The 23,580-nt window shown below is 48.4% G+C and overlaps 1 protein-coding gene across 2 annotated transcripts in view; it reads right to left on the bottom strand.

Moving 5' to 3' along the window:
- Positions 1 to 6,387: 6,387 nt before the first annotated feature.
- Positions 6,388 to 23,580, bottom strand: part of LOC144948985 (protein c-Fos-like) — a 34,108-nt gene continuing 16,915 nt past the window's right edge. Inside the window, exons 2-4 of one of the 2 annotated variants that reach the window (XM_078878766.1) lie at positions 15,089 to 15,367; positions 8,166 to 8,273; positions 6,388 to 7,230 (exon numbers count right to left, since the gene is read on the bottom strand). In XM_078878766.1, coding sequence (XP_078734892.1) covers positions 6,403 to 7,230; positions 8,166 to 8,273; positions 15,089 to 15,367 — 1,215 coding nt within the window. In that variant the 3' untranslated portion in view covers positions 6,388 to 6,402. The remainder of the gene's footprint in view (positions 7,231 to 8,165; positions 8,274 to 15,088; positions 15,368 to 23,580) is intronic. The other variant, XM_078878767.1, reaches the window with a different exon arrangement.

The following is a 23,580-nucleotide window of genomic DNA, read 5'->3' as shown; positions in this document are numbered from 1 at the left end:
GAGCTGAGAGGCAGATGAATTAATGCATGAATCAGAGCCCAAAATTATAGACATCATATTGACTTAAAACATTTAAGTTTGCTTGGGGAGGACACATAACAATGATGGCCAACGAAATTAGACCGGTAATGGAATGACAGCTTTGGGAGAGAACGTCCTGAAATGATGATCATCATGAGGATTGAGCAATTAATTTAGCTCATGCGTATGAGCGACGTGGATTATTGCATCGCGATACCGTACGAGTTTGCGACGTGGGGATGCCTTTATCCAGCAGTGGACAGAACACGACTGATGATTGTGAGCATGAGAACCGATATTCCGATATTATTCAACATACCACCCTTACCTAGTTTTTATATCAGTTGGCTGTTGGGATTATAACCCAGAATTTCTTGAGGATGGACTGACGCAGACTTACACTTCCTCAGCCAGCTCATTGCTAGCATTGGACGTTCAAGGTCACAATCCTAAGTGATGTATCATGCTGAGGATGCGTCGTGTAATACTTTGGCTGCAGTTAAAATACGTTTTCAAATATGTGTTTGTGTCGAGCCGTCATCGTGTTAATATTCATTTTGCAGCGGAAATCAATGCCGACTCTGCTCAACATTCAGACTTTTAACACCTGGTGTTTTTTTATAGGTTCACAAATCCGCACAGCTCGTTGGCGCGGTCAAATTGTTTTTATGAATTCAAAACGTTAATACAACACTGTATATAGTGCATTTGAAAACACTGCACCATATATACATCCATAATACAGTTTTTTAATTAGATCGCGTAAAAATATAAATGTGTCGTTAAACTCGCCACCACCCGACACAGCCAATTAATAAGGTTTGTCACGTAAACAGAACGTGCCAGTTCGTTACTAGTACAGCAACACCGGTGTGTTGGAGAGCCGAGCCACAAGAAGGGCTCACAAGTGACGTCATCACATCTACACCTCTATTCAAGGAACGAAACAGGTGGACTTCACCAATCTGGCTGTCGCCTGATGGTGCCGGTTGTAATTGCTGGCGAAACGTCGTACTCAGATTGTAAATGTTGTGGCTCGGCTCTCCAACACGCCGGTGTTGCTGTACTAGTAACGAATTGTATTATGGATGATATTGGTCGCGAAAGCCTAGGTGTTACACTGACTGTATATACAATTACACTTTGCAACAAAACCTTGGAGTCTTACCGCGTCCAAATTGCGACCTCTTTTCGAATACGCTGTACGGAACGGGGGGGGGCAGTGTTTGTTCGTTTTACAGTCGACCATCGCCAGAGGAATTGAGAAGGGCCCTTGGCCTACAACCAGTTGCGGGGAGCCAACAGCACAGAGGGCTAAGGGAAGAGCCGTTTCCACCGAGTAGAGGAGACCACGTCTTGAATGTTATTCGACGCAGCATTTAAACGGGCACCGTAAACTGCACCTTTCGAACGTCCTCGCGAACGAATCAAACGTTGTTCGGGAGAAGTGCATTTGCACTAAAGCTTCTGTGTAGACTTTAGGCGTGGGTGGTCGGAGCTGCTTGCCCTAGGTTGTAAAGCTGTGAGGGGTGCCGATGATTTATGAGCACAGGATACTTGACGTGTTTGCCCGGCTTAACGGATGCTTCACAAAGAAGCGCGCCGTACAATCTGTAAACGTGCCACATGACAGATACCAAATGAGAGGGTTATTAAGAGAGAATTACTTTCAAGGGACACTAAATTCCTTGTTCCTCCCAAAGGCGCCATTTTACGCGAAGGGCGAGTCTGCGGAATAGTAAATATTTAAAGATGCTGAATGACCAAATCCTGCTGGCATATCAGGGTCGGTGTTTTCAATGGAGGACTCTGATCAAATTGTCACCACGAATGATTTCCGTTCTGAGACCCCCAACTCGAAAATCCATTATGAATGATAATATTGGCTGCGACAACCTTAGGCGTGCAGTTGAATAAGTTGCAGTTATACTGGTAGGAACGAAGTGAACCAGCCTACAATAGATTATATCGTCCGTCCGCCCGTGTAGCAACATCGCCCCCTACTGCAAACACTTGGCAGGACCCTACAAAAACCTTTAGTCTCAGTGGGGCTTTCCTGGCTGAACAAGTGTAATAATACATTATGTTTATATTCTTTGGTTATTCGTTCCTACCAGCCCACCCCGCAGGGTCCTGTTTTGTGAGTCCACTGCGGGACAAAGGCCTCCCCACGCTGCATACCGGTTATGCAGTCTGTTTGGTTGTGCACTACTTCATCACGTGTTGGTGAAAGGGGATGTTCAGATATCACTTGCCACCGATGTGAGCCGTGGTACCACAATCAAATTCTGGTAGCCAGAAACCCACCACTCAATCTTAGTGTGGGGTCATTCTCTCCCCTTTATGCCTGTGGGCAGCGGTGTAGCTAACGAGTGTGCAGGCGGTGTAACTGCACTGTGGCCCACAGACTGGAAGGGCCCAGGCACCGGGCTGACCCACACCGACTCTTTATGACCTCGTGCCCCTACTGGACATCTGTGAAAAAAGAACTTCATAGCTCATCGGATTTCTCCGCTTGCAGTCTAAATAAAGATTCAGATTTTGATCCAACTGCAGGGCTGATAGTCGCTTTCACCCAGTCACCATGAGCCAGTAGCCAGGTTCATAGTGCAGTGCGCAAACCTCCATGCAAACCGCTCGCTGCGGTGGCGAGATGTTAATTACCTCACCTGGTATACCGGAGGTCATGGGTTCGATCCCGACCCTGACGCCTGCTGTATATTTGGAGTTTGCATGTGTCTCTGTCCGTGGTCGCGTGGATTTTTCTCTTCGGGTCCTCCAGTTTTCCCCTCCACATTTAGAATGAACACGCGTTTAGAGTATTTGGCTGCTACAAAATTTCCACGTGATAAGCCACTTCATTGAGATATCATTTGTGGCCAGGTCGCTACTTAAAAGAAGCTGTATATCTCAGTGGGCTTTATCTGGTAAGATTTTTTTTTTTTTATAAGACACTATTATGTATCTGAACACCACGTGCTCTATACGAGACATATGCACTTTTATTGCTTTCCATATCTGGTTATAGTGCAACAGGTTTGAGTAAATTTAAAATATCGTGTAAATGTAGCTCGACTGAAAGCGACATTTAAAATAAAAATAACAACAACAACGGGACAAAAGTCACAACCGCCAAACAACGACGGCGAAAACTGAAATGAAATCACGTTGAACGCTTAAAACCACGACGATCGATGCCCGATTTGCATTGAGAAGCAGAAAGTAGTTAAAAGAGACATGACATTCTACAACAAAAGCGAATTTGAAAACATTACGAGAACACAAGTGCATTTCAAACCGCAGCCTCATCGCGTTTTGTAACCGACGTTGCCCATGAAGCGTACAATGTGTGACACGCAGAGAAATACAAAACTCTCTTCGATGCTAAAATAGTCCGTGAGCCCAAAGCAGATATTTCACTTGTCTGCATCTCACAATCGCAGAGTAGGAACCACAGACATGTGCCGGAAGGCTGCTAGGCAGTGAGCCGGCGCCAAAAACTGCTCTGCAGTTCTCTATATATTAAGATGCTTTCAGCCAATCGGTGAGTGTTTATTATGCATGCGGGAGGAAACCGGAGCACCCGGAGACAACCCACGCATGCGAGGGGGCAACACTCTATCCCCGTACAGAGCCAGGGTTTGGCACCTCCTCGATGCCCACCGGGAAGGGAGCCTCGCGACATGTCGTCGTTTGTGCGGTGATCCACCAACCCTGGCTGCCTCCACAGCGCTGGATGACAGTCCACGGGCGTAGCCACCACCACCAACCGGTTCCTATTTATTTTTTGGCCCCGAGCATTGAATAACGTGACGGCAATTTGAAATGAGCGTTGGTTACCAAACAATTTACGCTTATTATGAGTTAGAAATAATCCCATTCCACTAAAGCTTTGCGACCGTAGCTTGGTACCCATTTCTGCTCCGACCAATGGACCGCACATTAAAAAACAAAACGACGCCTTGGACAATTAACGAGCACAGCAATTTTTTGCGGCAATCAGTAGCCAAAACGAACATTTCTCTAAGCGGTAACATAAAACACTGAAGTACGTCGCAACAACATATTATTACCGTCACAATTATAACATTGTAATATTTTTTTGCATTGTTTGCGGCGTCAGGGAATCGCCCACAAGTAACTGGCGAACGCTTTCCGTCACGTGGTCAGCATCAAGTAATGTCAAGGATGAGAGGCGAGTGGGGAACAAAATGACTGCACTCTGACGGCGAGATACGGGAAATGAACGACGCGTTGAGAATATCATGGAACGTGTACAGAGTTCCTTTGGTCTATCCACTGCTGGATGAGGGCATCTCTATGCCGTTGCGGGTAGCGGGGGGGCGTTGAGGGGGGTTTTGCCGACTGTATTTCACCACGCTGGTCCAGTGCGGGTTGGCGAAGGCTTTGGGTGCGCACAAGTGGAGTACAACAATGGATGTTGCACCGAGGAATGACCACGACGAGGAAAGCAGGTGTTCTCTTCAAGCGGCGGAGTTTGGACATTTTCCGCGAAATGTAAATTCAATCTTTAATTGTGATTTAATTGATTTATTTTCATTTATTATTATTTAATTTAAAAAAAAATTGATCTACGTGACTTTACCGAAAAACCCTAAGAGTGTAAATTCAATCTTGATTTGAAGCTTTCGTGACTGCAGGAACCCATACTCTTTGGTTATTTTTGTAAAGTCACGTGGGTGGAAAATAAAATAAATCACGACGTTTCCATCACAACACAAGCGGTCGTCCTCAGGCGGAAAAACAAATAAATTAATCCATCAGTGGAACTGCTGACAATTAACGAGCAGATCCACTGCTGGATGATATTTTTTCCGCCTGAGGACGACCGCTTGTGTTGCGATCGAAACGTCATGATTCATTTTATTTTATACCCACGTGATTTTACCGAAGGAACCAAAGAGTATGAAATGTAAATTGTTAGCGGGCGCGTAACTCGTGCTGAAGAGACGTTTCGGAACTGCCTTATGGAGGGCATTCACCTCGGGAGAAGGAGATTTGATGATCAGCTCATGTGCCAGATAAGTACGGGCAAAAATGCGACCCCCTTCCCATCTCTGTGTCTCCAAATAAAAAAAAAAGTCTTTTTTACATATTTCATCAGCCACACGGCCTTCTCGGTGTGCTTAACTTCAGCAGCCTCCATTCAACAAAGCAAACTCTGCGTTGGTTTTGACTTTCAGTGTCTCATCAGCAGCAGTCAGCCTTGCTTGAACCATTGCTGGTGAACTCCCGGATGTTTAGAGGTAACTATCCTCTCCGCTCGACATGGGTCCAAGTACAGAAGCGCGACGCAATGTTGCATCGCAAAGCCACGCGAGATAGCGACGCGTTGTGACAGGCAATCATCCAGCAGTGGGTAGGTCACGGCTGACGATAATCAGGCTGAATTGGAAGATGGTATATGGCGCTTCCCGTCTAGCCAATCACAACCTCGCTGATCTCTTTACGAGGGTGACCGACGATGACTTTAATATCCGCGGTGGTTCACTGACAACATTTTCGCAGGCGATGTTACTCTGCTGTCAGCAGTTTACAGCGATGCAATGAACTTTAGTCGGCAACGGATACGCGCAGTATTTATATTATTTATGGCTATAAAATATAAAGGCGCGGCCCTGCAATTTCTGGCTCACACCACCGCCGGAATAATTGCCTGCACCAGATGTCACTGCTGAGAGGGCCGCTCGTAACAGGGTGTTTGGCCTACTCGTCCACGCCGGCCAGACGTCTTCGCAGATGTGAGAGTTGCCACACTTTACCCCACCACCGCCGCACGCAACTTGCAGATGGACTAACCGTGGTGCACCCATCAATAACGCTGGGTGGGACAGAGGCGGGTGGCTTCAGGAAACGTGCCCCCCACTGTTGGCGTTTGCCGGTCCGTGATGTCGTGTGTGACGTGGCCAAACCACCGCGGCTTTATTATTTTTGCTGCTGCCAGTACGAAGGGCACATGCTGGGGAGCTTTCCTTGTTATTTGTGCAGTGCGCCACGAAGGGCGTCCGCAACATCCACCAAAAAACGCCGCGGGTCAAACGCTTGCACGCAGACGATCACAGCCAAACGCGGAGGCCACCCGGCACAGCTGAGCCACAGGCCCAGCCAGCCCAAGCAGGGCTGCCCAGAGGTTCCCGGAGGCCCGAGGCTGGAGGCCCCTGGCGGATCTCGCCTTTCGGAGCCTCCTAATCCATCGGCGACAAAAAAACTCACTCGTCGTCGGTGGCCCTTCTTTCGTGCGAGGGGCAGACTGCCCCTTTTCCGCCCGCGCCTCCCCCCCCTCCAACTCCCCCATCCCCTCCCCGCCGAACCCCAGCCGTCCTGACAGCAGAGCACAAGCGGGAGGTGGTGAGGTCGTGCCTAAAGCGCGAGCAGCGTGGGAGAGCTGAGCGACTCGGAGGACGACTGCTCGCCGCCGCTGCTGCTGCGGCGGTGGGCGGTGGCGCACGTGGCGCCCTCTCCCGACGCGCAGCCCCCGTCCGCCGAGGCCCCCGCGGAGTACGGGCGCGTGGCCGGGAACCCCCCCGGGGCGCCCGCGCCCGCGGCCGGGTAGGTGAACATGCTGGCCGGCGGCCCGGTGCCGACGCCCGCCAGGAGCGACGGCGTGGTGCTCACGAGGGGCGTGTTCAGCGGCTCCTCCGACTCGGCCGCGTCTCCCGTCGAGATTGCGATCATGGGCACCGGCCGCGGGCGGCCGCGTGCGGCCTTTTGTCCCGCGTGAGCTCGTAAGCTGCTGCTGCTGGTGCTGCCGGTGCCGTACCCGCCCGCTTGAGTCCGCAAGCCCGGCGCGGGCCGAACGAGCGCTCTCGGCGGAGCGCGCGAACACTGCGCCACTTCGCCTGCCACTTTACTTTTTCCGTCGAAACTGTCGCCTCCGATGCCGAGCTGGTGGTGGTGGTGGTGGTGGACGTCAGCGACGGAGATTCCGGCAACGCGTTCCCTGCCGCCGTCGTCGTTGTCGTCGCTGCCGTCGCCGCTGCCGCTCCTGAGGTTGATGTGACCGGGCCCCCGTCCGGCGTCGTGGGGTTTCGCCTGGGACGGCGGTCGCTCGGGCGACACCTTGCACGTGTGCTCGTGAGCGTCGAGCACGAACTGCAGTCGCTCCTTCTCCTTCCTCAGCTCCGCGATCTTTATCTGCAGCTCCGACCTCTCGTCCTCCAGTTTGTCCGTCTCCTGCAAATGTAAAGACTTTTTGGGTTTTCAGAACGATATGCGCGGTGTCTCCCGGAGGTGCCGGAATGTCGGCCTGGCGTCTCATCGCACGTCGGCTGCCCTCCCTGCTAAGCCGTTGGTGGAAATGCCGCAATCACGTTCGTGTGTGCGTCCGTGCATGCACGTGGCGTTATTGGCGTGTCATCCCCGGTTTTTTTCAGCAATTAGATCTTTCCCGTGACCCGCCTTGACCGCTCACCCCGACCCCACCGCCTCTCCGTGCCAAATGAAAGCCGTTGCTGCGCGTGCGTGTGCGCGCGCACGGGCGATTGAGAGCGGCCGCGTGGTTATTAGCGAAATCCCGAGTTCGATTCCCGCTCACGGCCAACCTCAGCGGAGAATATCTGCACCCCTTCGTGGGCCTTCCCCCTGCGTCGAATCGGCGCGCGAACGTCGGCGCGAACTGGGCGCGGTGCCGGTCACACCGCGCGCCCTCACGAGCTGTGCCGGGCACTCCGTAGGCGCTCGCGAACAGCGCTTGCACTGAGGGGCCGTCCATAAATGACGTCACGCGATTTTGGACGATTTTTGACCCCCCCCCCCGTCGTCACACGGCGTCACGAAAAGTCAGACCCCCCCCTCAAATATGACTAAGCTCTGCCCCCCCAAAAAAAATATAAAACATGCTTCAAATCGCTTTAAACTATTGTCATTGTAGTGCGTATTTAATGTGGCGCTGCACTCTGATGTTGTAGGAGAAAACATTTATTACAAAGTCTGTTTAATTAAGTAGAACGTGTTGTCTAGATTTATTTAAAGTTGCGCATTTTGATGTGACGTCACATTTCTCAACCCCCCCCCCCCCCCCATCGTCACACATCGTCACAAATGTCTAACCCACCCCCCCCTAGGTGCGTGACGTCATTTATGGACGGCCCCTAACGGCGCGTGCAGGCTACCCGTGGGCTTACCGCCTGTAGCCTGTCGGTGAGTTCGCGCCGCCGGTTCCGGCATCGCGCGGCCGCCACCTTGTTGCGCTCCCTCCTCTGCCGCCGTCTGTCCATCTCCTCCGGGCTCAGCTGCCACGAACACCGACACACACACACAGAGGGGGGCGGGAGGGGGGGTGGTGAGCGAATGAATTAATCTATCGACGCTCACTCGCACCCCTTCGCTCAACGATGGTGACGATTTGTTTTCGATAGAGACGCCCCGCGCCTCACCGGGCATCTCTCCAAGCGCATTCAATCGCATCTCATCTGAAAAAATTTTTGAAAGGGCACTCACTACCTTGCCCACCCCCACCCCCATCGAGTGGCAGCTGTCCCCGTGCGGCACACGCGGTGACTCGGCATCTGGCCTGCAAGAGAGCGACTCGCGAATCACAAAGGCAGCGAGTTCAAATCCCGGTTGGCGGTTGCCTCAGCCCATCATCCCTCCGTGGTCTATAAAATAGGTACCACATTGCGGGGGGAGTCAATAGAGGTCGTCCTAAAGGTGGACACGTATACATTCTGCGAAACATCCAATTACCTATGGGGCGTATCACAGCGCCCGCAGTATTGCGGCCCGAACTATTGTAACGCGCAACTCCATATATTTTTGAGAACCCCTCAAAATCCGAGGTCCCGAGAGCCCCTTCGTTAAATCCGGCCCTGGTTGCAGTTGCGCAGCCTGCATACTCGAAAGCGACGTCGAAGGAGGGGGGGGGGGGAGGAAAGCGACTTCAGGTTTCCCGTGCAAATCGCCAGTGTTACTGTCGTGTCAGCAGCGTATCGCTGAGGTCGGCATAAAGACACTGCCCTCTGACTCACAGACACCTCTATTGTGTTACATGCGGTAAGATGGCACGTGCCCAGACAAAATATCCAACGCATGTACTGCACTGTACACTCCGTGCATTACGCTTGGCGGATTTCCACAGTTTTATAGGACGCGCCGGTAAGGAGGATGCATCCCAAAGTTTGGAGTCATTTGGAGAAAAATAAAATAACCAAACGTGTTTTTTTTTGGTACTCTGGAGAATAACGTGTGGCTTTGGTGAGACATTTTGCAGGAGATATTGAATCATGCACACGGTTTTTAAATTGGGAGAGATGTCTCGTGGAAGATTATCTATGCACCGCCGGTTGTGTTCTATCTGCTAGGTCGGGAAGTGGAAATGTATTGCTATGGAGAAGCATTTTCCGGAGGATGGCACTGAAGAACAACCAGACTCCATAATGAAGCCTTTAATCTTCTTGGTTCTTTCGGTAAAGTCACGTAGAAGGGAAATAATAAAATAATAAAAATAAAACAATCCTCCTCCGCTTGCGTTGTGGCCGAAACGTCGTGAGAATTGTATTTTATTATGTTTTATTTTTATTATTTTATTATTTCTCTTCTACGTGACTTTACCGAAAGAACCAAGAAGATGAATCCTTGCAGTCATGAAAGCTTTACATCGAAAGAAGCCTTTATTATGAATGATACTGGTCGCGAAAGCCTACGTGGTAAACTAACAAGACTCCAACCCGCGTGTTCTTTAGGTGATAAACACACACCGTCAACTTCAGTTTAAAAATCTAGGAAAACATGTAATCCAGAGCACAAGGAAACAGTGATAATTACAGTAATTTACTCACTCAGATGATGGCACATTGAGACGCTAACATGAAAATTGGGTATTTACTTAAGAGTCATTTTTATACATTCTATATATTAGAAGTTTGAAATGTTGGTTACGGCTCGATCCAATCGCACCATGTCAAATTCCTGGAAATGCTGTCACATGTTCTTAAATGTCATCTTTGCAGCTCGTGGTGTAATTTCCTGGGCGCATTGCGAACTGCGTGTTGCGAGCGCGTCATGTACACACGGGAAGTCTGTTTTTTTGGGTTAGAATTGCGTAAATTTACGCGACCAAACCCAGAGAACCTGTATTATGGACGATGTTGGTCGCGACAGCCCACGTGTTAAACAGGAAGTCTGTTTTATTTCGATTTAAAGCTTTCGTGACTGCAGGGATTCATATTCGTGGTTCTTTCGGTAAAGTCACGTAGAAGGGAAATAATAAAATAATAACAATAAAACAATAAAATTCTCATGATGTTTCGATTGCAACACAAGCAATCGTTATCAGGTGTGAAAACCACAGCAATAATATTTGAAAAAAGTTATTGCTGTGGTTTTCACACCTGATGCTGCTGTGGTTTTTCACACCTGATGATGATTGCTTGTGTTGCAATCGAAACGTCGTGAGAATTGTATTGTTTCATTTGCATCATTTTATTAGTTCCCTTCTACGGGAGAAAAATCCACGCGACCATGGGAAGAGAGACACGCAAACTCCAAATATACAGCAGGCATCGCCAGGGTCAGGATCAAACCCACAACCTCCTGCACACCAGGCGAGAGATCTAACATCTCGCCACTGCGGTGCTATATATACAAGTGAGAGTCCCTCTCTCCACAACACTCAGGGGGCAACTTTGCCAGCAGCCCCAGCTAGCTACAGAGAAAATGTTGATTCTAAATGTTCAACGTGTGGAAAGTCACGCCAATATTTGTATATTTTTCATAGAATGAACAGAACTGGAATTTTCGCCACCAATAAGTGGAAAAACCCAAACTCAATTTGTAATAACAGTCATCGGTGACCAGGCTAAGGCAATCAATCTGCTACGCATGTGTTTAATTTGGTTAAGCTATTGGGAGCCGCCAATATTCGAACACAGAATTTCAGTGGCACTTGCTCAACACTGACATCGAAGCCACCCTGCTGCCATAAATATATCTCATTTACACGTAAAAACCAAAATAAAAAAACTCGCCATATTTGTCACATTCGTCATTAGTACTGCTTTATAACAGAAACATACACTATAATGATATTAATGTTGTGCATCGGCCCTCATTTGTCATTAACACTGCCTTCCGTTATCCGGCAGTGTTAATTGTAAATGTCGCAAGTAATTTTTTTTAAATTTGCACTCGTCCACCACCGCTAAACGTAGCCATTGTGATGATTATTTTCTTTTCGTCCCGGTTACCCTTTGCAATTAGCTGTGAAAAGTGCCGCAAACGAGCAAATATTACGGCTGGCAAGACAGTCAATTAGAAAGCGCAATGGGCACACCATGCTCGGCTTCCCCTTTGTCTTCCGAGCGCTATGCTGACGGACAGACACTTCGGGGTAATGATTTCATCCCGAGTTGAACCTCGTGGAGGCCGAGAACAGATGTCGATACCATTCATGGGCCGTGCCACAGACGTCCAGCATAGCCACCGTCGCTTGCCGGCACGAACGCCCGCGGTGGCTACGCAAGTGGCTGCCCGTAATCCAGCACTGCGGAGGCAGCGAGGGTTGCTGGATCACCGCGCGAACTGTTGTGAAACTCCCCCTTTGCCCGTCGACTTTCTGGGAGGTCGCCATACCCCCACGTCTCGCCAGGAGAAGGCGGCATGGTACGGTGTACCGATCGCCATCTCTTTACATCTGCGTAGGGAAGGGGGGGATAGAGCGTTGCCCCCCTCTGGTTTTTCTCGGCAGTGCTCCGGGTTTTTTCTCCCACACGTATAATAAAACATTTTGACTTGAAACGTTCGTGACCGCAGGAATTCATGTTCTTGTTTCTTTCGGTGAAGTCCCGTAGAAAAAATAATTAAAGTAAAAATTTAAATAAGAAATAATAATTTAAATTATTATTCATAATTTCAATAATATAATAAAACACTCACTAATTGGCCGAAAACGTCTTCAAATAAAACCCCAATGCAGGCAGGACCCTACTGAAACAATAAAACGAAAGAGTCCACTGTGGCTTTCTTGGATAAGTAAGTAAATTATCACGATTACAAAAGAGAGCGGTGAGACTTTTATTTTCACGTCAATACAAAATAGAAATCCAGGAACGTGGACCGAGAGGGAAGTGGTCATGCTATCTTGTAAGTTGATCTTCAGGGGAGGAGAGTGGACGGTGGAGGGGGGGGGCAGAGGTTTAGTTACGCTTCAAAGGTGCTCAGTAATCAAAACCTGCACACACACACACGCGCATGTGCTTAGCCGGTCGCCGGTCTAGATAGTCTGAGGCTTGAGAGGAAGTGGTAAATCAACACGGAGGTGAGTCACAGAGACGGCTCGCCGAGAGAGGGCTCGCTCACGGGGCAGTTTGGGGAGCCATTGAGAAGCGTGCAAAGCGGTTCAATCGCACCAGGATCCAGAGGCTGGGTCGGTGGAGGAGGAGGGGAGGGCAGCTGGACTGGGCAGGCTAACAAAGAGGGCGTGGCGGAAATTGAATCAAACTCTGAATTTTAGATTTGAAGCTTTCGTGACTGCAAGGGTTCATATTCTTAGGTGTTTTCGGTAAAGTCACGTAGGTAAAAAATTAAAATTAATAAAAGTAAAATAAAATAAAATAAGACTCTGAATACTCTTTGGTTCTGTCGGTAAAGTCACGTAGGTAGAAAAATAATTAGATCACGACGTTTCGATCGCAACGCAAGCGATCGTCATCAGGTGGGACAACCACAGCGAGAAAAAAACTGCTGAAGACGATTGCTTGTGTTGCGATCGAAACGTCGTGATCTATTCTTTTTCTACCTACGTGACTTTACCGAAAGAAACAAAGAGTGTGGATTCCTGCAGTCACGAAAGCTTCAAATCAATAAAGAATCTGAATCTTTATTTAAGGCCGGAGGAATTTGATGAGCAGTTTTTCTTGCTGTGGTTGTCCCACCTGATGACGATTGCTTGTGCTGCGATCGAAACGTCGTGATCTATTATTTTTCTACCTACGTGACATTACCGAAAGAACCAAAGAGTATGGATTCCTGCAGTCACGAAAGCTTAAAATCAAGACAAAATCTGAATCTTTATTTAAGTCCGGAGTAATCCGATGAGCTATGAAGCTCTTCTGGAGCGGCGAGGTGGCGAGATGTTAACTGCCTCATCTGGTGTTAGCACGGTTGGCTGCTTACGGTGCGAAAGAAGTTCAAAATACACACGTGCATTCATGGAGGAGGTCGTGGCTTGGATCCCTACCCTGACCCCTGTGGATTTTTCTCTGGGTCCTCCAAGCCATCAACGGTTGCCAAATCTAGCCCCCCTCAATAAAACCGCCCCCCCCCCCCCCAGGGAAGCCTTGGCCTACCTCATCAACCCCCACCCCTTCGCCCCCAGCGTGGCTTGCTGCTCTTCCAGAAATTCCTTAAATTGGGCGAGGCTTTTTTGTCCACACCCATTCATTTAGATTTCTTATTATTATTGCTACTACTACAATTTATTGCCTCTTGTTTAACCGCCTGCTGCGTGGTTGTTCTCGGAAAGATGCTTCAGTAACTAAAAACACCTGCGGTTATTAAGGATTCCTATGACAGTACTAATACGAGAATCCAGTACTTTCATAAAAAATCCTGGCGAGTGGCATTGTGGTCAGAACGCGGATGCCCACAGTTATGAGCGTTGCGAGTTCAAATCCTCGCAAGGCGATGACTCAGCCCATCAGGAATCTGTGGTTAATAAATTGAGTACCTCGTGTGCGAAAATGTAATAGAACAGTTGCCCTGTGGAATTGTGGCCCCTGTCACAGTAACAGTGCTCAAGAAAACACACGAATTAATAATGTGCGTCTTGTTCAACCAGATAACTGACCCGTTAAGATAACCAATTTTAATCGACGAAGAGTTACACGCCTAATAAGAATGTTAATGCCGCTTCAAGGGATTCAGTATTATTTTTTATATTTAAAAAAATCTATTTTTTTAAATCCTTTATATTAAGTTCGCTTGCTTGCTTAGGACCGTGCAAATCTTTCGCTCGTTTTTTAACCCACTTCCCGTTATCCAATCGAGCTGACATTTTGCACACAGACTCGTTGTGCGTGACAATACATTTTCGTGAAAACATTTTTTTCCAAAATTTTACACTGTTTAGGGAAGAAAAATTAAATATTTAATTACCAATTGTTTAATGCTGCCAGACAATCATCTGACCCATAGGTGGCAGCCATCTCAAGCCAGAGGACGAGAGGACTCTAGCCGCCACGCATATAAAGGATTTATAGTGAAAAACTTTGTTTTTACGGGTTATACTTATTACACGCCGCATTGGCCACGACGCGGTTTTCGAGGAGTGAACTTTTCAGCAGCGTTGTCTTCATACACAATCGAACTCTGGACCAGTTTCGACACTCATCAGCAGAGCCAGCCTCCCTTAAACTGATACCGGTGAACTGCCAGGTGTTTATCGGCAAGGGCCCTCTCTGTTAGATATGGGTCCAACATGTATTATTTTTTTTTACTGAAATACAGCAATCAAACATAGAACAATTGTTAAGTAATAAAATCGCTCAAAATCGCAGCCTTTGCGACTTGCTAATCGCATTGTTTCAAATTGCGATTTCGATTTGAAATCGATTAATCGTTCAGTCCTAGTTCAGACCACACGTCAGATATTAATTAGGAAAAACGCAGCTGCTCTGGTGTGGAGGAGCTGTAGCCGAGTGGATAGGACACCGATCGTCTTTTTTTAACACGTCAAGGCTGTACGTATGTATGTGGAACTTCTTTTGCGCCGTACATATGGAACGGTGCCAATCGGAGGTGCGGGGGGGGATGGACAACAAACTAAACATAAAGTGTGTGTGTGTTGAACTTTTTTCACACCGTATGTCGCCAAGCATGCTAGTCGGCGGTTGCGGAGGAAGGACAACAAACGAAACACAAAAAAGCAGATCTAAAGAAGTTCAGTACATTCGTAATATAGTATATATACATATTCAGTGGTGGTTACATTGGGAGAGGGGGGGGGGGAGTATCTCCCCCCCCCCTTCTCCCAATATGCCCCCCACGACACCACCGTGTGTGTTACTGACAAGACACACACACACACGCACGCGCACACTCACCCACTCACCATTTCGTCCTTGACTCTTCGCCCCACCATGCGTATGACCCCGGCTCTCGACTGAGCGACGGACGACATCCCAGCGGGCAGCGCGTAGGAGGGGGGCGCGAGGTGGCAGGGCGCGGGCGCGGAGGGGCAGCGGGGCCGGTGGGCAGGACATGATGGGGGCATCGCGTGCAGGCCGTGGTAGCCCCCACGAGGCAGGTAATCGACTCTGGCCTCCTGGTGAGGCCACGGGAGGCGGTCGCGAGGGCAGCCGCCGACGGCGAGCATCTCCGACACGAAGTCCTGCACGGCGAGAGAGAGACAAAGAGGGAGAAACGGAGGGGTCGGCGTTACGCCTCGCCGGAGAAACCGGTTGCGCAAGCGGGTCGCAACTTGGAAACATCGATTCTAGATTTGAAGCTTTCGTGACCGCAAGGATTCATATTCTTTGGTTTTTTCGGTAAAGTCACGTAGGTAAAAAATTACAACTAAAATTAATAAAAGTATAATAAAAATAAAATAAAAAATCACGACGTTTCGGAGGCAACACAAGCTTCCGTCTTCAGGTGGAACCGTCACAGCACGATAGCTGTATCAAGTAAAGAGAAATTCCAAGAAAACAGTCCTTGTATGTATATACTGGTTGAAGGTGGGAGGAGCCATGGCTCAGTCGTGGACCATTGCAAAGGCAGGAGTCAATGCGTTCTCGATGCGTTGGGTGGTCCCGAACAAGCAGTGGAAATTCCACATTCCGATGGCCTGGGCCGTTTCGCACCGTACGTAGCCAACCGTGCTCACCTCGGCGTTACGCCACGCCTGAGCAACCGGTTGCGCAAGCGGGTTGCGTGCAACTGAATTCGCAAACCGGAACCGTTGCGCGGTTTCGATCCGCGACTGATGTGGCTCAGTCGTGGGCCGTTGCGAAAGTATGAGTCAATGCGTTCTCGGTGTGTTTGGGTGGTCCCGAACAGGCGGTGGAAATTCCACATTCCTGCGGCCAGGACCTTCCTCTACAGCACTCAAGACTTGTCAGAAAGAGGTATTAATTTTAGCAGTGCCACCTTCAAGACAGAAGCCGGGAAGTCAGTGTCATGTCAGTGTCGTCCCGACTTCCTGTCCTGATTTGTATGTTCTGAAGATGTTTGGCGCAGTTTGCAGCAAAACGCAGCAGCTCACTGGTACATTCGATGGCAAGAATTATTCTTCAACCTGTTGTTGAGCTGAAACAAGAATAACACTGGTCAACAACAAAATTTATGTTTTTCTGGCCTGGACTTTTGCAGCTGTTTTAGACTAATTTCAGGGTGCTGATTCCAAATCTGATCTCAAATTTGCTCTATCACATCTCATTTTATGCTATCGGCATACCCCATTTTCATTGATTTTATCCGAAATTAAATCTGTCACTTATGATTGCAAGTTGTTGCGAGTCAGTGACTGCTTTAGTGTTAAAATATGGTGCTGTATTTTTAGGATAGCGTGTTTATAATATCATTTTATGTAGATATCCACATTTATTTAATATTTTTCGTCTGCAGTTTTTATTGAAAATGCAATATTTGATATCTCAAAAGCCTGATGTGATAGACAAAAACTGATGCCAGATTTGGAATCAGCACCCCAAAATTACCTTAAAACCGTTGGAATACCTTATGCCAGAAAAAGTATGTTGACCAGTGTTATCGGTGCGTTAAAACACTCGTCTATTGATCATTGCTATATTTCACGCACAATTTGGATCAAAAGTATTTCACGAAGCTGCCCCAAAGTGTTTGGAACCACCCTAGCTTCATCTCTTGGCATCTCCATTCTGCCATCTCTGTCCTCATGTAAACAGACTCTCTTAGAATAATAATTCAAATGTATAATGCGCATTCCATCATAGGACCCCAAGTCTAAAGAGGGAAGGCCACTTTAAAGAGATGGGTTTCAAAGCAGACTTGAATCTATCTACCGACTCTGGCTGATTTCAAGTTGCAAGGCGTTCCATATTTGGGTGTTACACTAAATCATGTAATTTTACAACATAATTGCTCTCGACTTAAAGCTTTCGTGACTGCAGGAATTCGTATTATTTGGGTCTTTCTGTTTATAAACTGTTTATAAACAGTTTACCTTGAGAGGCTAACTCCCACTTAATTTGGAGCTTTCGTGACTGCAGGAATTACTCTTTGGTTCTTTCGGTAAAGTCACGTATAAAGAGAAAATAATTAATTAAATACTAGCATACGACGTTTCAATTGCAACACAAGCAATCATCATCAGGTATAAATGAAATAGAAACACAAATCTAGTATACTTAGAAATGTAATGTAATACAACAGAGAGTCGGATAACATAACAGTCAACACCCTACCTGGTTGATTACGTTCTTCCTGAGAATGCTAAATTTGAGAGAGAGATAAAACACAGAACCAGAGACATATAAACAGACATATAAGCAGAGACAGATATCACAGAGATACATAGAGAGAGACGTACATAGGCACACAGAGTGTCTATATGTCTCTGGTTCTGTGTTTTATCTCTCTCTTAAATTTAGCATTCTCAGGAAGAACGTAATCAACCAGGTAGGGTGTTGACTGTTATGTCTGGGCTAACCCCTCTTTTTTTCTCCTCCTGATGACGACCGCTTGTGTTGCGATCGAAACGTCGTAGCTTTTTGTAAAGTTTTTTGTAACCTATCTACGTGACTTTACCGAAAGACCAAAAGAATATAATTGCTCTCATTAAGTTTGTCTGTTTAAAAAATTAAAATCTGTAACTGCGGAATACTTTGACGTTGCCTGCCTGCCGAGAGACGCCACTGAGAAATTAGCTTCTCGGTTTAGCCGGGCTTTGCTTGCGGGGGGCGGAAACAAAAAGAGTCTGATTCTGATTCTGTACAAGTGTAGGGGTGTTACGGGTGTGCAAACAAACACACAAGGGGTGGTTGCGCCCGCACGCGTAAGGGTGCCTACATCAACGTCCGCAACGGTTAGCCCTGGGGGGCTGTGGTGGCGCTGTGGTCCCCCACAGCCCCACCCCTCGGGGGGGAGCTGCTATATAAGGCGGGGAGCCGGGGGGCTCGGGGTCGAGTATCGGAGCTTAACCAGCGAAGAGCGAAGACCAGCAGAATAGGCCCTGGGACTCCCCTGGCTCGCTGTCCTTCTAAGGACCGACCAGGGCAAGCCAGTGGCGCGGCCCTGAGAGCCCAGAGCCGATGCTCTTGTAAGAGTCGGCCTGGTTGGCTAAGGGTGCCGAGATCCGAGCTTGACCAGGGCTGGATCAGCTAGCCTCCCCTAACTCTCTAGTGGAGGACCACGGGAGCAGACTAGCCGGGCTAGCGCTAAGGGTGTCTCCCTGTTAGACTGGTGAAGGGGCCGCTACCCCTTCAAGAGCTGTGTTATTCCCCCGGTGTGTAAATAAATGTGTCTCCGACTACGTCGTCTACGTCTCCTTGAACTCACTACACAAGTAACAATTAAACTTTGTTTGGCTGCGCCCGGGTGCTGTGACATAACTTTGGCCGCATCACACCGTGGCCTAACCGACAAAGTAAATTAACGTATCAATGCCCACACTGTCAATCACACGGAATTCTCATTAAGTCAAAGAGGGTCTTGCTTCTAAAAAATATTACATCATGTAATCACCGCACTGTCTTGTCAAATGTGCCAAAACGCCATTTGGCAAACACTGAGTAAACATTTGATATTAATTTACTCGTAACTTATACGGTACTGCAAATACTGAGGTTGTTACTTCATAAACGTGTTGTCAGGAAATACAACTTTGTAGAGAATTCAAGCGAGTAACGATACGATCGTGAAAACGTTTAGAAAAACGGGAAAAAAACTTATCGCGTGAGTTTTACGTTGCAATCGGCTCAGCGGTAGAGCAAGAGACTCGCGATCAGAAAGGTCGTGAGTTCAACGCCTGTTTGGGGTCGACTCAACCCATTAAAAACGAAAATCTTTTTTATTCTCGGGTCTTTCGGTAAAGTCACGTAGATAGGTTCTTTGAACCTAAAGTAGATATGTTTTTTTAACCTTTCTACGTGACTTTACCGAAAGACCCATACATATGAATTCCTGCAGTCACGAAAGCTTTAAGTCAAGATTAAAACTTTTACTGGTAGGAACCTCCTAGTTACACCAGCCCACAGGGGATTATTGTGTCCGTCCGTCATGCAGGGAGGGGCTGGGTGGGAGGGAGGGGCTGGGTGGGGAGGGGAGGGTGGGGAGGGGCTGGGTGGGGAGGGTGGGACTGGGTGGAGAGGGTGGGGAGGGGCTGGGTGGGGAGGGTGGGGAGGGGCTGGGTGGGGAGGGTGGGGCTGGGTGGGGGGTGGGAGGGGTGGGGCTGGGTGGGGAGGGGCTGGTCACCCCGTGGTGTCCTTATAAAACTCAACGTTTAACCTACTCACGCCGGCTTGTGCCCGCCCTCACAGTCGGCATATCTGCGGAATATAACACGCCGCCGTTGACCCTGGCAATTGACCGAGCAACCCAACGTTCCTACCAGCTCCCTCTGCATGAATGTGTTTTTTTATCTCATCATGGTAAGGCACACTGAGGTGTCTCGCTCTTTTTCAGAAGCGACCTGGCCACATGAAATGATAGCTCAACAGTGCGACGTTCATTCTAAATGTGGAGGGAAAAACCGCTGGGCCCTGGAGAAAAATCCACGCGGTCACAGGGAGGGAGACACGCAAACTCCAAATATACAACAGGTGTCAGGGTCGGGATCGAACCCAATAACCTCGAACCCACGACCTCCTGTATACTCGGTGAGGTCATTAACATCGCACCACAGTGGCGCCCATCATCCTTCCTGGGTCGACAAAACCAGTACCACATTGTGGGGAAGTCAACAGTGATTGTTCTATGGACAGACTCATCCCCCGCCATCGGACTTAGGCATTTCTACCACTGGCTCAGGGCTGTTAACAGGAGATGAGCATCAATCCCTCAATGTTCACACGAAGCAAGACGTCACTTATAGACGCAGGTTAAGGTGAATTCTTCAGAAAAAAACTAGCAATGCCAGTTTGTATCAGCTTTTCCATTCATTCAACGAATCAATACGCTTCGCAGCATCGCTCTGTATCACGGCGAAGCGAGTTGGTCGAAAGTCACGTGACAAGCCTTGCCCGATGCTTGCTTGCGAGGGAATAACATTGGTTAATGTTGGCTGTCAGGCCATGTCAGCGAGGCTTGTCCAGGCAGGTGCCCTGATCAATGTCAGGCGCCCCGTGGGTACAAAGCCCTCAGTTTGTCTGGTGCAGTGAGCTTGGCAGCGCGTCGGTACGACAGGATGCAACTTCCTCACAGCCGATGACCAAACCACAGGGAATGCACCCGATTCTCTTCGGATCTCTGAAAGCTCGCTCCGAGCTTAGTCTCGACTGTGCCTGGATGCTATGAGACATCTCCTTTACCAGTGGCAAAATAGAGTAATGTGTTTTTACCCTTTCAACTGGTACAAAACTGACACCTTTATACAAGGGATCATGTTTGCAATAACCACAACACAAGCAGTCAAAATGCAAACAAAAAAGAAACAACTCTGAAAATTTTCGATTTAAAGCTTTCGTGACTGCAGGGATTCATCTTCTTGATTCTTTCGGTAAAGTCACGTAGAAGGGAAATAATCAAATAATAAAAATAAAACAATTAAATGATTCTCACGACGTTTCGGCCACAAAGCAAGCAGCCGTCCTCAGGTGAAGAACAGGTCTGTCGGAAAGACAGCGTCTGAATGAACACCACCAGGCTTGGCAGCGTATATTTAAGCTGGGTTGGAGGGGGAAGAGCGCCTTGACAAAGGAATTTGCATATCAAGAGGAATTTAACTCTGATAATGATATGCACTGTCCTTCAAGTTGATTGGTCCACACCCGAGACAGCTTTTCTTAGAGCCTAGTCTCACATGGTGTTGGACCAGATGAAGGGTAAAAACCTAATTACTGTGCCTGGATGGGCAGACGCTTACGCGCGCGGACAGGCGGTCACGGGTAACCGCGAGACGGAAGGCAACTCGGGCAAAATTCATCGTCCTGCTGTGTCGTAACTTCTACGCTGTCACATTTGTACCCCACGGAGACCCGCACGGCGTTCTGCGTACGATTGCCACATTTTACACAGACCATACCTATCGGGATACAGAAGCTTAATTTAGACCGGAGGAATCCAATGAGCTCTGAAGCTCTTTTCGTTTTTTTTTTTTAAAGATGTCCAGAATATTCAACTTGCAATCAAGAGCGTTGGTAGTTGATGGTGCAGGTTTATTAAATTTCTTCCCCCCCCCCCCCTTCGCCCTCCCACCTGTCCACACAGCATGGGTTCCCGCACCTCAAATTAGCGCGGTTGGCTACGTACGGCGCGAAAGAAGTTCAACATTTCGATTTAAAGCTTTCGTGACTGCAGGGATTCATCTTCTTGGTTCTTTCGGTAAAGTCACGTAGAATGGAAATAATAAAATAATACAAATAGAACATAATAAAATCATTCTCACGACGTTTCGGCCACAACGCAAGCAGCCGTCCTCAGGTGGAGAACAGGACTTTACCGAAAGAACCAAGAAGAAGTTCAACATTGTACAGTTGATCGGGCGCATCATACGTACGCATGGTGGGGCACGAAGCGAGGGTATGACCACCGCTTCCAGCGTGGAGGAGTAGACCAAAGTACTCTCGAGAGGGGTTCTCTGCAGGAGGGACTTCCGCTAGCAGTAGCGTGAGCAAGAAATTGCAGGGCTGCACCTCTGCCCTTTGAAATCTTAATCTTAGGCCACCTCCATCTCTAATCACGTGTGTACTGATTGATGGAGTTTGGAGAGTATATAGAGGGTGGTTCAAATTTTTTTTTACGTTTCTGAGATTTTGCAACAACAACACAATACATGTGCTGCCCCCATGGCGAACAAGTGGGAGACTCTTTGACTTATTGAAGCTATTAACATTAGATTTGTTATCACGTTAGGGGAGTTATTATCCGTTCTTTTCCCATTTAAGAACGATAGTCCCATATAAGTGTTAACATTTATTGAAGCACCCTGTTAAATTTTGAACGCAGTGGGTTCACGTGAGCCCTCCAGCCACCGGAGGCCACAACTTCGTTCACATTATACTGGTAGGAACCACCTGGTTCCACCAGCCCACAGGGGATTGTTGTGTCCGTCCGTCCGTCCGTCCGTCCGTCGTGAATCCAAAAATGTGAGGGGTGGGGCTGGGTGGAGAAGGGAGGGTGGAGAGGGGAGGGTGGAAAGGGGCTAGGCGGGGAGGGTGGAGAGGGGAGGGTGGGTAGGGGCTGGGTGGGTGGGGCTGGGTGGGAGGGGCTGGGTGGGGAGGGGCTGGTCACCCCGTGGTGCCCTTATAAAACTCAACGTTTAACCTACTCACGCCGGCTCGTGCCCGCCCTCACAGTCGGCCATATTTGCGGAATACACCACGCCGCCGTTGACCCTGGTCATTGACCGAGCAACCCAACGTTCCTACCAGCTCCCTCCGCAGGAATGTGTTATTCAATCGACCCAGCTACATATGTAGTAGCTATTACATAAGTAGCTACTTTTGCTACAAGGATAAACCGGCACTGGGTGGCTGGCCATGGTTCAGGGCACTGCGCTACGAAGCCCCCCGAGTTTGAATTCGGGCCCGCAGCCGACATCGGTGGAGAACGACGTCTGAACCAGCATCAGAATCTTTCATTCGTGCCGGAGGAATCCGATAGAGGTGTGAAGCCTCTCCTCCTTCGTGGATGTCCGGTCCTGATCCACCCCCCGAAGGGGGAGGCCGCCGGGTAGCAGTGGAGTGACTAGAGCCCTGTTGGGACCATCGCATGTGGGGGTTGCAACCCACGTATGATGGCTGTTGAGGTGACGAACATTGACTTTTTGCTATTTACTCTTTCTGATCGCAGAAATACTTTTACTCTTTTTTCAGCGCTTGCGTACTCTTTGGTTCTTTCGGTAAAGTCACGTAGGTATTAAATAAAATATAAAATATTAAATAAATCACGACGTTCCAGGCGCAACACAAGCGTCGTGATTTATTTTATTTTATACCTACGTGACTTTACCGAAAGAACCAAAGAGTATGGATTCCTGCAGTCACGAAAGCTTCAAATCAAGATTGTTGCGTGTTTGTGGATACGCCGCTGTTGCAGCTCACGCCAATGTTGACGGAATCGACCTCCACCACAGGGAGCTCGATAGACTTAAACTTTAACCCACGACACGCCTGTCGACTAACCCAGAGAAACCCATTCTGCGCTGCCGGGAGGGTAGAGGCAGTGGGGGAGGGGGGGTTAAGAAACCTGCGGCATCGTTTAAATTGCCGCGCCACGAGATGGAATCGAACCGGCGACCACTGCATTGCCAAGTGCGGTGCACCGACCACTACACCACAGTGGCATCGCCACATAATGATGGCGATAACAATGATAACAATGACGATAATACTGATAATGAAAATAATAATGATAACAATGAAAATAATAATGAAAATCATGATCATAATACTGATGATAATAATG

Source organism: Lampetra fluviatilis, chromosome 52, assembly GCF_964198595.1.
Source record: "Lampetra fluviatilis chromosome 52, kcLamFluv1.1, whole genome shotgun sequence".
Lineage (NCBI taxonomy): Eukaryota > Metazoa > Chordata > Hyperoartia > Petromyzontiformes > Petromyzontidae > Lampetra > Lampetra fluviatilis.
The sequence above is the reverse complement of the archived record's forward strand: the minus strand, read 5'-3'. Positions and strand labels throughout refer to the sequence as shown.